The sequence below is a fragment of the Onychomys torridus genome, chromosome 6 (assembly GCF_903995425.1).
Source record: "Onychomys torridus chromosome 6, mOncTor1.1, whole genome shotgun sequence".
Taxonomy (NCBI): domain Eukaryota; kingdom Metazoa; phylum Chordata; class Mammalia; order Rodentia; family Cricetidae; genus Onychomys; species Onychomys torridus.
In genome coordinates, this window is record NC_050448.1 from 38,775,868 (window position 1) to 38,789,124 (window position 13,257).

Below are 13,257 nucleotides of genomic sequence, written 5' to 3' on the forward strand. Positions count from 1 at the left end.
GATTGGGTGGGTGAGGAGGTGAGGAGTGTCTTGGAGGAGATGGGAGAGGGGAAACCATGATCAGAATATAATGCATGAATTTTCTATGAAAATATGACTATTTCACTGTATACAAATATAAAACACTTTAAAACTAGACTTATCTCAAATTATGCATTAATTTTATATGATAAATTTTTAATTGCATTTTAAAAAACATATTTATTTTTGTTGTATGTGCATTGGTGCTTTGTCATTGGTGTGTGTCCCCTGGAACTGGAATTATAGATAGTTGTGAGCTGCTATGTGTGTGCTGTGAAGTGAACACAAATCCTCTGGAAGAGCAGCCAGTGCTCTAACCACTGAACCATCTCTTCAGCTCCTCTATGCTGACTCTTTATATTCATGTTTAAAATATGAATAACAGTGACTTTTTCAAAGTGAAATTGTAGTAAAAAGATCTGAGAAAGTAGAATAAATGCCTCTATCACTTCTGTATGCAGTTAAAACACATTTCATCTAATTGTGAATATACTAGTTGTACTAACTTATAATAACAGCTTCATTACCATCATAGGGAAAACTGCTCACATATTTAATATTGACAAATGTACCCAAATCAAATTTGGAGACCTCAGTAACACAAAGAATATGCAAAATTTATGTGAACAGAACTCTTGAGAACTAATTTAAAATTAGAAAATCACTAGAATGAAATGATTAAATATAACAAAACTTTAAACTTAATGGGCATAAAAGAGTGAGTTTTCAGAGGCTGTAGGATCCTAGGTATTATTAAAAACATTAAACATTTCCAAACTTCCTAGCAATTCCCAAATATTCTTTTCAGATAAAACTATTTCTTGTATTATGATATTGACATATGGTTACTATGTATAATGGTTTAGCAAACACTGAATGTACTCCTGTTTGTAGAAATCACTTAAGAGAGTTAGTTATTAAATATACAGCAATATTATCTGGTTTACATATCATAAAGAAAGCCAGTTGGTGGTGAATATCTTTTCTACCAGCACTCAGGAGGCAGAGGGAAATAGATCTCTGAATTCAAGGTGAGCCTTATCTATAATGCAAGTTACAGGATAAACAGGATTACACAGAGAAACCCCATGTTGAAACTCCAAAACCAAAACCAAAACCAAGACCAAACCAACCAAACAACCATAACAAAAAAGAAAGAAAACTAAAATCTCTTTCAAATACTTTGATGTAAAAGAAGTTTCAAATATACTTATAGCATGGCACCCTAATTCCCCAGTAAAAATATATTACCACAAGTGAAGTCATTTTTATAAGAACATCCATGAATCTCACTTTCCAGGGTTCTTCAATATTTTCTGGAAGAGGTGAATAAACATAATAAGCAAATAGAATACAGGAAAATCCGAAGCACAGAGTTTTGTACTCCATGATAAATCTTTACCAAACTTGTTGTGGTAACAGTCAACAGCATCTCATATATAGACTAGGGAGCAGTAAGACAAAGGTAGGTGAACTGTTTGAGATAAAATGATAATTTTAGAATTAGTGACTTGACATTCACTTCTCAGATCAAGCCACAGATGAAACTGGTTACTCAACCGCACACCTTTGTGAAATAGAATTTACAACAGAATGTCTTATAAAGTGTGCAGCAATGGCATAAGCTTATGAGATCAGTGGGCTCCTCTTTCAACATAACACCAGAGAAGCAGAAGCATTTAGCACTCTGATTAGAACACACCAAAAAAAGAACCAAATGATCGCTTTGTTTTCTAGCTATTTTGCAAAGAACAGTGATAACAGTTTAAAAACAAGGTAAAATGTTAAGTAATGTCTAATCAACCTTGAGGCTAACACCTACAGCACAGTTTATCAGTTCCTAGCTATACCAATCTTGGACATATACCCAAAAGATGCTTAATCATACCACAAGGATACTTACTCAACTATGTTCATAGCAGTGTTATTTGTAATAGTCAAAACCAGGAAACAACCTAGATCCCCCTCAACCAAAGAATGGATAAAGAAAATGTGGTACATTCACATAATGTAGCAATACTCAGCTGGAAAACAAAAAACAAAAAACAAAAAACAAAAAACAAAAAACAAAAAACAAAAAACAACAGCAACAACAAAAAACAGTGGCATCATGAAATTTGCAAGCAAATGGATGGAAGTAGAAAAAAACCATCCTGGGTGAGGTAATCCAGACTCAGAACGAAAAACTTGTGGATATTAGGTGTAAAGTAAAGGATAATCAGACTACAATACAAACTCCAGAGAGGGTAGGTAACAAGGAAGGCTTGAAGGACAGGTAAACAGAAGAGATCTCCTGTGTAAACTGCACATGGGGGTAGGGGCTGGGGAAGGGAGGGGGGATGGGAACATGATGGATTAAGTTTGGCAGGTAGGGAGCAGGACAGTGCAGTGGGGGAGAGTAATGAAAGAGATGTCTTGATGGGGGCCATTTCAGGGTTTGGGAGAAACCTTGTGCCAGGGAAACTCACAAGAATTCACAAAATGACCCAAGATAAGATTCCCAGCAATAGTAGAGAGGGTGCCTGAACTGGTCAGCTCCTGTAATTAGTTTGTTGACTACTCTCTCAGAGAGCCTTCATCCAGTAACTGATATAATCAGATACAGAGATCCACAGCCAAGCCTAGACCAATCTCTGGGAGGGCGTCCTGTTGGAAAGAGGGAACAGAGATTTCATGAGCTAGGGTATTCAAGGTCATGATGGGAGAGCCCACAGGGACAACTGAGCTGAGCTCTTTGGAGCTTAAGGACACTGTCCAACAGCTAGGGAGCATTTGTGGAACCATGCTAGGTCCTCAGCATGTGTGTGACAATTGTGTAGCTAGGTCTCTTTGTGGGGCTCCTAGTAGTGGGATCAGGATCTTTCCCTGGTACTTTTGGGGAACCTATTTCCCATGCTGGGTTGCCTTGACCAGTCTTGATGTAGGGGGAGAAACTTGGTCCTGCCTCAACTTGAAGTGCCATGCTTTGTTGATGCCCATGGGAGGCTTGCCCCTTTCTGAATGTAAGGAGAAGTAGGTGGGGGTGGTGAGGGTAGAGGGGAGGCAGATGGGGGGGGGGGAACTGATCAGGATTAAAAATAAATGAAAAATTTTCATTAATTAGATGAAAAAAGAAAATTCAAATCTACTCAGACAGTGATCTTTAGAGGCAATTAGAAATGAAATTCCTATTCTTTACCAAATTATGAATGAGTCCATTTGATGATGAATAGCTATGTGGCTCATCATCTATTAAGATTGGTAGCTTTAACTGGGTGGTGGTGGCACACACCTTTAATCCCAGCACTTGGGATGCAGAGCTAGGTGGATCTCTGTGAGTTTGAGGCCAGCCTGGGCTACCAAGTGAGTTCCAGGAGAGGCTCAAAGCTACACAGGAAAACCCTGTCTTGGAACCCCCCACCAAAAAAAATTGTTAGCTTTATATAGTTACTCATATAATTGTGGGAAAACTATATGTTGATTAAACTTACTGCATGTGGTATTCCAAATCTTCAGATTAGACAACAGATTTTAACAATTGACTATAACATGGTATTTTTCAGTTCCTTTGTGAAAATTCTTCACTTAACTATATTCTACCAGTTCTGCCATAAAATACCTTCCCAGAAGAGGGCCTTCCCACCTTCCTCTATAACTGGTGGGCAGAAGCTGTTCCTGGCACTCTTCATTGTTTCATGTCACAATCTTAAGCCAACCCTCTTTTGATAACTATCTTTTTCCCATTTTAAAATTATTTTTTTCATTTTTCTTTATTAAGAAATTTTCTATTCACTCCACATACCACCCACAGATCCCAACTCCTCCCTCCTCCCACCCCCTCAGCCCTCTTTCCCAAGCCATCCCACATCCCCGCATCCCCCAAATCAAGGTCTCCCATGGGGAGTCAGCAGAGCCCTGCACACTGAGCCTAGGCAGGTCCGAGCCCCTCCCCACTGCATCAAGGCTGCTCAAGGCATCACACCAGAGTCACTGGGCTCCCAAAAGCCTGCCCATGTACCAGGAATGGATCCCAATCCACCTGCCTGGGTGCCCCCCAAACAGTTCAAGCCAAACAACCCCCTTCCATATGCAGAGGGCTTAGTGCTTTTCCATGGGGGCTCCACAGTCACTAGTCTACAGTTCATGGGCTTCCACTAGTGTGGCAGGATATCTCTGCACATCTTCCCATCATGATCTCAAAGTCCCCCACCTGCAGAATCCCTCCTCTCTCTCATCAATTGGCTTCTTGGAGCTCAACCTGGCACCTTGCTGTGAATCTCTGCATCTGCCTCCATCAGTCACTGGACTGATGACTGTTAGGGTATTCACCAGACTGGTCACCAGAGTGGACCAGACCAGGCACCCTCTAGACTACTGCCAGCACTCCAAGGTGGGGTCATCCTTGTGGATTCCAGAGAACTTCCCTGAACTCTGCCTCTTCCTAATCCCATGATGTCCTCATATTTGATAACTATCTTAATAAGAGAATATTGGTAAAGTGTCACTCTCCAGTTTTGGGAACGAGAACTACATGGACTGTGGGTGGAAGAGGGCTACAGAGGCTGCAAATGAGCTGAAGGGACGATCCCACATTGTGTCCTGGAAACATCAAGATCTACAATATTAGCTTCCTTTTGCATGTTCTCACTCCCTTTTTCCTCTGAACTGCATAGAACTCACAGGGAATTTGATGGACCTTATCCTTCCTCCATCCAGTCAGGTAAGTGCCGTTTACCCTCAAATTTTCAAAGACAGAATTTATAATCAAGAAGGAGGAGGAGGAGGAGGAGGAGGAGGAGGAGGAGGAGGAGGAGGAGGAGGAGGAGGAGGAGGAGTTTAAAATGGGTTGGATTCTGAAATGCCATTTTTTTTTTCTGATAGAAAAGAATATAAAGAAACCATAGTGAAGGATTTGATCAATGGTTTTAGTACAAACATAAACATGAAGCCATGAAAGGCATGAGAATAAAACTTATCTCAAGAGAATCAGAGAAAAAATAAAGGGTAGCAAATAAAAGAGAAATGCTTTTGTCCATTGTTCATTATTCATCCTCCATGCCTGGTTGACTCTCACAAGCACAACAGAGAAGAAGCAAGGGAGGAGCTGGAAGAGACTGAGGTCCAACCTGACAGATGTAACACGAATCTTAAAAGGTTTTATTAATAAAAACCCCAGACCAGATATTGGTGTAAAAACTGAAAGATTAGAGGAATAGAACAAACCTCAGCCAACCTCATCTTACCAGCCTCCAGAGCAAGACTTCCTGTTTGCTCATGTCTAATATACCTTTCTGTACCCTGCCATCTTACTTCCTCTCTCCACATAGCTACATCACTTCTTCTGTCCCTTGAGCTATATCACTTCCTGTCTGTCTGTACAAACCTCCAGACCTCTATAGTTAACTAGTGCTGGTAATAAAGGTGTATGCCACCACATCGGCCTCTGTTCCCAGTGTGGCCTTGAACTCACAGAGATCCAGACAAATCTTTGCCTCTCAAATGCTAGGATTAAGGGTATGTACTACCACTGCCTGGCTTCTATGTGTACTATAGTGACTGGCTTTTTTCTCTTACCCTCAGGCAAGCTTTATTTGTTAGACCACAAATAAAATATCACCACAGACAGAAGACACAATCCCACACTCCAATATCTCAGTGAACTGCAAGCAGTATAAATGCAAAAGAATCCACAACAGACTCACAACTGCAGACAGAAAAAAGACAAAACCCTTGTAGCAAGCAGAATTCCAAGATGGCTCCTCAAGATTCCCAGTCACTGGAGACTGATCTAGTCTAGTCAGACAATAATCTTAGTACTTTATGAAGAAATTTTGTAGGTGGAATGAAGTTTTTAAACAAGGGCCTTCAGACAAAATGATTAGATGGGTTAACCTAACCAATCTCATGATCCCTTAAAGCAAGAAGTTTTCTCCACTTAGATACATGAGACAAGCCTGAGAGGAGAAAAAGGGAGGCCATGTGAGAAGCTCTCAATTGCCCCTTTAAGTACAGAGGGTCATGTGGTAGCCTTTAAGGAGGTGTTCCAACTCAAATAAACTGAAAGAAACAGAACAAAGTTAAGTCAGTCATGGTGGAGCACAACTGTAATCCCAGCAACAGGGAGTTCAAAGGAAGAATCCTGAATTCACAGTGAACTTGGCCAGAAAGCTCCAGGGCAGTCTGACTATGGGGCAAGACCTTTCTCCAAAATATAAATTAGGCAAGGAAGGAGGAAGGGACAAAGAGGGTTGGGGAGGAAGAAAGGAGGGTGAGAGAGAGAGGAGTTGGGGGAGAGAGGGAGAGAGAGGGAGTGGGGAGATGGGAGAATGAAAGGGAAATAGTAAATGTCCTTAGACATCAGGATGCCTTAGTTCTACAGCCATTGGAAACTACAGAGGCCCAGCACATCCTCCAAAGTTCTGTACCTAGCAGCCCTTCTGCTGGTTGGTTTTTACTCCCCATCAGTCCCTGGCTTCCACTGCAACTAGAAATACTGGTATGATATTATTGGGGATTTGAGCATTTTAAGCCCAGGCTGAAGCTGCATGGCTCTGATTTTTCAACAGGGGTTGGGAGGGCATCCCAGCTGCCGATGTAAATATCTGATCACTGCCAGGAGTTTTCCTGCAGTTACCCTTGCCACCCAATTGATAAACAAAGTGTAGTGGACACCAGGCACTGTCAGGGGACAGATAGTTCCTTTCAATGCTCGGCCATTAGCTCAGGATTGTTTCTAGCTAACTCTTACACTTAATCCATATTTCTGTTTATGCATTGCCATGTGGCTCATTGCTTGTTACCTCATTTTTACACATCCTGTTTGCTAGGCAACTGCCTGGCTTCTCCTGACTTGCCCTTTTCCTTCCTATCATCCTTAGTTTGGTCACCCCTATACTTCCTTCCTGGCTGCTGGCCAATCTGCATTTTATTAAACCAATTTGAGTGACAAATCTTTACAGTGTACAACAGGATTATTCCAAAGCAGGGTTTAATCTATTTCAGTAAACAATGACACCACAAGTTTAACAGACTACATTGAATCTACATTTGGCTTTTATATAATGAACATTTTCTCAGTACTAGTTATTGATATCCTTAGCCGTGTTTGGTTTTTCTTTAGTTTCTCAGTTTCTTTAAAGTTTTAATCTTTTCATTATAAATATCTCTCACTTCCACTGTTAAATGAATCACGAGGTACTATTTTTCTCAAAGTATTGATGATGAGATTATTTCACTGATCTATTTCTCAAAATGATTGCCAGTTGTAGAGGAAGGCTACTGATTATTGCACTTTAATTTTGTCACCTTCCATTTAATTGTATGTACTTTTCAGTTCTCAGTGTTTTCTTGTAGAGCATTAGGCTCACTTACATGTTAAGTCATGTCCCCTGCAAATAAGAAAGCTTTTACTTCTCATTACTACTCATATCTCTTTTATTTGTTTATCTTGTCTTATTTCTTTAGTGAAGACTATAGCACTAAATTAAATAAAAATATGGAAATTTCACACCCTTCTCATTTTTACACAAATGTCTCTTCATATATCCTTTATTATGTTGAGATATGTTTCTTCTTATTTGAAAATTATTTTTTATCATGAATGGTGTTGTGCTTTATCAAAATCTATTTTTATACATACTAAGAAATTCCTATGATTTCTTTCCTTGAATTCATTTACAGTATTTACAACATGTATTGATTTATGTATATTGAATCACACCTTCACCTCTACAATGAAGTCCTCTTATGGTGAGTGAACTTTTGCATGTGTCCTTGAATTTGGTATATGAGTATTTTGGAAATATTTAATCATGGACATTAGTTTGTCATTTTCATGGAATTTTAACTGGTTTTAGTGTTGTATGCTACATAGTTTTTAGTTTTTGTCAGCTTGTCACAAGCAAGAATTGGAAACCTAAATTGAGGAATTGGTTCTATAACATTAACCTGTGGCCATGTCTGTGAGACATTATCTGAATTAATTTTTGGTGAAGAGGCAGACTACTGTGGGATATGCTATCCCTGGGCAGGAAGTCATGAGTTATATGAGAAAGTAAGAGGAGCAAATCATGGAAAGCAAGCCAATGGACAGCATGCCTCCATGGTCTCTCATTCAATTCCAGCCTCCATGTTCCTTTCTAGAGTGCTTGGTCCAGCTTCCCTCAGTGATAGACATATACTCACACATAGGCATGCATGCACTAACACACTGGTAGGCTGTTTTTGGTAAAGGAAGTAAAGTAGGGTAGAAATTGTTACCTGTAAGAGGGATATTGCTGTAGTGTTATTTTGGAGGAATTTTGGTTAGTTTTGGAGCTCTGGCCTAGAAATAACATTGATTGCACAGGGATTAATCATTTGCTATGACAGCTAAGGAGATAGAAGTGCTGAGGGAGGTCCAGATGAAGGAAGCCTGCTTGTGAAGTTTCAGAGAGAAGCAAATAGCATATATGAGACAGAGTTATGGGATATTTTGATGAGCAATATATGGAAGTGCAAGCTTTCCTTTATTGGATATTTGTTGCTGGATGTCTGGGGTAAAATGTAATCAGCTGTGCTTAATAAGAGATCAACATCATTGTGGTGAGATCTGGAAGTCAGCAAACAGAAGCTGTGGTTCAGTGAGGAGCAAAGAGAATGTTTCAAGCTGCCAACTCGTTAAATAGTGTATAGTATAGAAGTCTCTCATGTGGTACCTTTTTAATGCATTCAGGGATATAGGAAGCTGCTGAGGCTCAGCACTATGTGGTAGGTTCAGAATCTCTCTGCAGAGATCATGACAGCCTTAAGGGAGGATGAAGCATCAATTGCAGTGGAAACCACAGGAGACTGAGAATGCATTGTTCCACATTGTTCCAAAAGTGGAGGGTTATCTGTATAACAATCATTCTGCTATTGCACCAGTAGGCATATCTTGCAATACCAGTGATGACTGTAGCTCACAAGTTTTTTTTTCCAGTAATGTATATGGAATCCTGAAGCACGATGAAATCTAGCTAGCAGTGCCAAAGCTTCTAGATCTGCACTATCTTGATTCTTCCGTGCCCTATGACTCAAATGTCTTCAGCAATAGAGTCTTACCATCAAGTTCTGGAGTGTATCCAAGAGCAATTGCAATAGCCTGTAAGGTTTGGGGATGAACTATAGGACCCACTGACTACCATCTTGGAAAGTGTCTTCCCTTACCTGGCACTGATTCTTTTCATTGATAGACAATGGTGTCTGGAAGGAGCATTGTTCCCCTGATATATGACAACTACATTTAAATTCTTTTCATAACATGTATATATTTCAGGAAGCATATAAAATAGTAGATATGAAAGGTTTTTCTGTTATCCTTCCTCATATTCCCTCCTTAGCCTGCCCATCCATCCTTTATTCCATAAATCCTTTCTATTCCATTATTCCTTTCCCCATTTATAATAACTGTTTTCTTGAAATCTGCCCATAGCCATATCAGTTTTCTGATTGCTATGTGTACACCAGTTTAAACACATTATCTAAAGATTCAAAAAGAAGCATGCACATGTGAGTGAGAATATGCAGTAATGTGTTTCTGAGTTACTTTACTCAGAACCATTATTTCAGGATCCATCCATTTACTTATGAATTTCATAATTCTATTTTTTCTTTAAATGGAGTGATATTCATTTGTGCATATTTCATTATCCATTCATCAGTTAATGTATGTCTATGCTGTTCCCATATTTTCAGTATTGAGAATAGGGCAGTAATGAAAAATGAATAAGCAAATATATTTTGGGTAGGATATAGAGTCCTTTGCGAACATGTCTAGGAATGGTATAGATGTATCATATGGTAGATATATTTTTAGATTTTTTTGAGGAAACTTCACACTGATTTCGATAGTAGTTGTACCAATGGCACTTGCTTAAACAGGGAATAAGTATTTTCCTTTTTCCATTCCCATGCTAGCATTTCTTTTTGCTGCTCTTGGTCATTCTTATTGAGATAATGTGAAATCTCAAAGTATTTTTTGTTTTGAGTATTCCTCACAGACAAGGATGTTGAAAAAAAAAAAAAGTAAAAAAAAAAAAACAAAAAAAAAAACCAAAAAAACCCCAAAAAACTTCTCTGCCCCATTTGTCCATTTATACTTTTGCTCTTGAGAACCCTGTTTAGTTACAGGCCCAAGTAGTAAGTGGATGTTTTTGTTCTTGGAGTTTAGGTCTAGTTTTGTTTTCATTTGCATAGGCTAAAATATACCCTAATTATAATGATTCCTTTTACTAATTGGTGTTTGCCTTGCTCTTCCTTTTTTTTTTTTTGTTTTTGTTTTTGTTTTTTCAAGACAGGGTTAGTTTGTGTAGCCCTGGTTACACTAAAACTCACTCAGTAGGCCGCTAGCCTATAATTCAGAGATCTACCTGCCTCTGCTAGGACTACTTGCTCTTCTCAATTCAGGTTTATAAATTACATCATTAAATTATTTATTTGAGGTATATCTAGTTTCTTAATATATGCAACTAACACTATTTATAAATATCTTTGTTGTTTTCCATAAGATTTTTAAGTTTTGATTTTAATATCATTTGATTATTTGAATAATTTTTTCCTGATTTAAATTTTTTTTGAGATTATAAATTAATTAAAATATTTTTCCTCCCTGCAAAACTTCCCATATCCCCCCGCCACTATCTTTCAATGTATTTGCCTCCAGATGAAGCATGGCACTAATTTGTTTTATTAAATAAAAACCTGGAGTTAGATATCAGAGGTGAAAGCTGAAAGATGAGAGAAGCAGAGCAGCAGCCACTAGAGACTATTACCTCCAAGAGATCTGAGACTGAAATGGGGGGTGGGGGAGGATATTGTCTGTAGGAATCCTCAGAATAAATGGTCCAAGATCCTGTCTCCACTTTCCTTATAGTCCTGTCTCCACCTCCCCAGTGCTGGGATTAAAGGCATTCACCACTACTGCCAGGCTCTGTTTCTCTTTTAGACTGGTCAATCTTGTGTAACTCAGGGTGGCCTTGAACTCCTGATCTTCCTGTTTCCTCCTCCCAAAAGCTGGGATTAAAGGTGTATGCCACCACTGCCTGGCCTCTATGGTTATCTAGTAGCTATCTCTGCCCTCTGATCTCCAGGCAAGCTTTATTTGTCAGAACACAATCAAAATATCATATAACATTTTCCTCTTTTTGTCTAAAACAAAATACAAAGGTTTTAATTAACATAGAAAAACTATATACAATAAGTACAATAACTATATACAATTATATAAGGCAATAATTACATTAACAATCTTTAGTCTATAACATTTGACAAATTCAGAGAAAATACTCCATATCCTGACTTGGTGAGTCCAAAGTGTTGTATCTTAATCACCTTCTACCCTAACTTGCATTACCAATCCAACACTATTTTTTATGTCTCTCAAGCTTATATACTTTAAATCTCTTTCATGAATATCATTCTGAATTTGTTAAAAAGGAAAACTATAACTATAAATTCTTCAACTCCATCAGAGACCTGAGAAGGATATAATATTACCTGAGTAAACAGGAAGTACAAGCAAGGAACTTCCAAAAATGTGAGAGATGACAGAAACAGATGACTTTCTGAACAGTCACCTAATGTTCCTCTGCAATGTTAGGGCATCATCTTTGGTCTACAGGCCTACAACAGCTGACAGACTTAACTGTGAAACAGGAATTTTGAAGGACTGTCCCACCTTGTCTTGACAAAGTTCAGCTGTCACTTTCTTTTATGTTCTGCTTGTCCAATTGGGACAGCATACTATCAGCAGTTGAGGTAAGAAAAATTTCTAGCCCAGTGAAAGTAAAATCCATATGGAGTTGCTTCAATGCCCATCATCTCTGAAGTAGATTGGTGCTGCCAGGAGCAGACATGTCTCATTGTAATAAAAAATAACTTTATGTTTATATCATCTTAAATGCTATATTCTGTAGATCTCTGAAGTGTTTGGAGACTACTTTCCTATCTAAAATATATCTGTTTGATCTTGAGAACATACCTAACATGACTAGAAGTTTGATTGTAATAGGTGACTGACTACTAAAATGCATTTCTTTATTATCCTAAATAGTTTATAATAACAACTTTCAAGGACTAGAAATTTAATTTACCTTATTAGATGAACTGTATACATATAATACTTTGCACAATAATAGAAATATTTGTACAGTATGTTCTAACCATAAATTAATCTTAAATTTCTATCAATTTACAAAAATCCATATCAATGTAAATATTTAAAACTAGTAGTTACTTTTTTGATTTAAAAGTAGATTCAATAATCTACATTTTATTCTATCATTTCTATAACAAATATACAGTATAACAAAAATAACTTCAATTTTGTATCTATATACAAAAATCCAAGCCAATGTAAAATATTTAAAACTAGGTAGTTGCTTTTTTGGTTTAAGAGTAGATTCAATAATCTACCCTTTTACCCTATGTCTTTATCCACTTTTTTCTTTTTAGAATGAGATCCCTGAATCTAATCTCCTTTATTCAGCCTTTTCCCGAGGAAAAGCCTTGCTCTGGGGAGAAGTTTCCTCCAGGGTGAATTATTGAACCAAATTTGACATGGGAGCCTGAAAAAGGCTCCTCCAAAGTGTTTCCTGATGGCAAAGGGTTACCCTGTTTGTTGCTTGTTGATCTATATTCATTGGTCCAATGTCTGCCTCTGTCATACCTTTTACATACTTTAGAAGGGAGGGGCTTTTATTTGGATTAATCCTAGAAAAACATAGTTTCTAGGAATGCTTTGTCTATAATCCCTTTTTAGGTGACCTTGTTTGCATCAGTTGAAATACCTGACATTTTGATTTTTTCTTCAAGTCCCTGAAAATCACCTCTCCTATCTAAGCACCATTATGGTTATGAGATTCAATATTGACTGTATCTCAGATCCATTCCTCCATGGGTGCTAATACTACCTTTAAAGACATTATTATTCCTTTTCATTGTGAATTAGCATTTTCAAAAGCCAAACATTCAATTATTAATTGTCTGGCTTCTGAATTTGTTATCATTTTACTTATAGCTGAAATCAATCTTTGTAAAAAAAAAATCTGTGAGGGTTTCTTTGGACCTTGTGTAACTTTGGTAAATGACTCAATTCCCTTTTCAACTTCTTCAATTTTGTCCCAAACATTCAAAATTGCTGCATGGCACAAAGCCAGGGTGTGGTCATCATATGGAGACTATCCTTATACACCAGCATAATTGCTCTCTCCAAGAAGTGGGTCTTGGGAGGTTTCAATA

The 13,257-nt window shown here is 38.1% G+C and overlaps 1 protein-coding gene across 1 annotated transcript in view; it reads right to left on the reverse strand.

Moving 5' to 3' along the window:
- LOC118585176 (arylacetamide deacetylase-like 2) overlaps window positions 1-1,410 on the reverse strand; it is a 29,487-nt gene extending 28,077 nt beyond the window's left edge. The window contains exon 1 of the mRNA XM_036189370.1: window positions 1,273-1,410. Within this exon, the coding sequence (XP_036045263.1) occupies window positions 1,273-1,410 (138 nt within the window). The remainder of the gene's footprint in view (window positions 1-1,272) is intronic.
- Window positions 1,411-13,257: the final 11,847 nt, after the last annotated feature.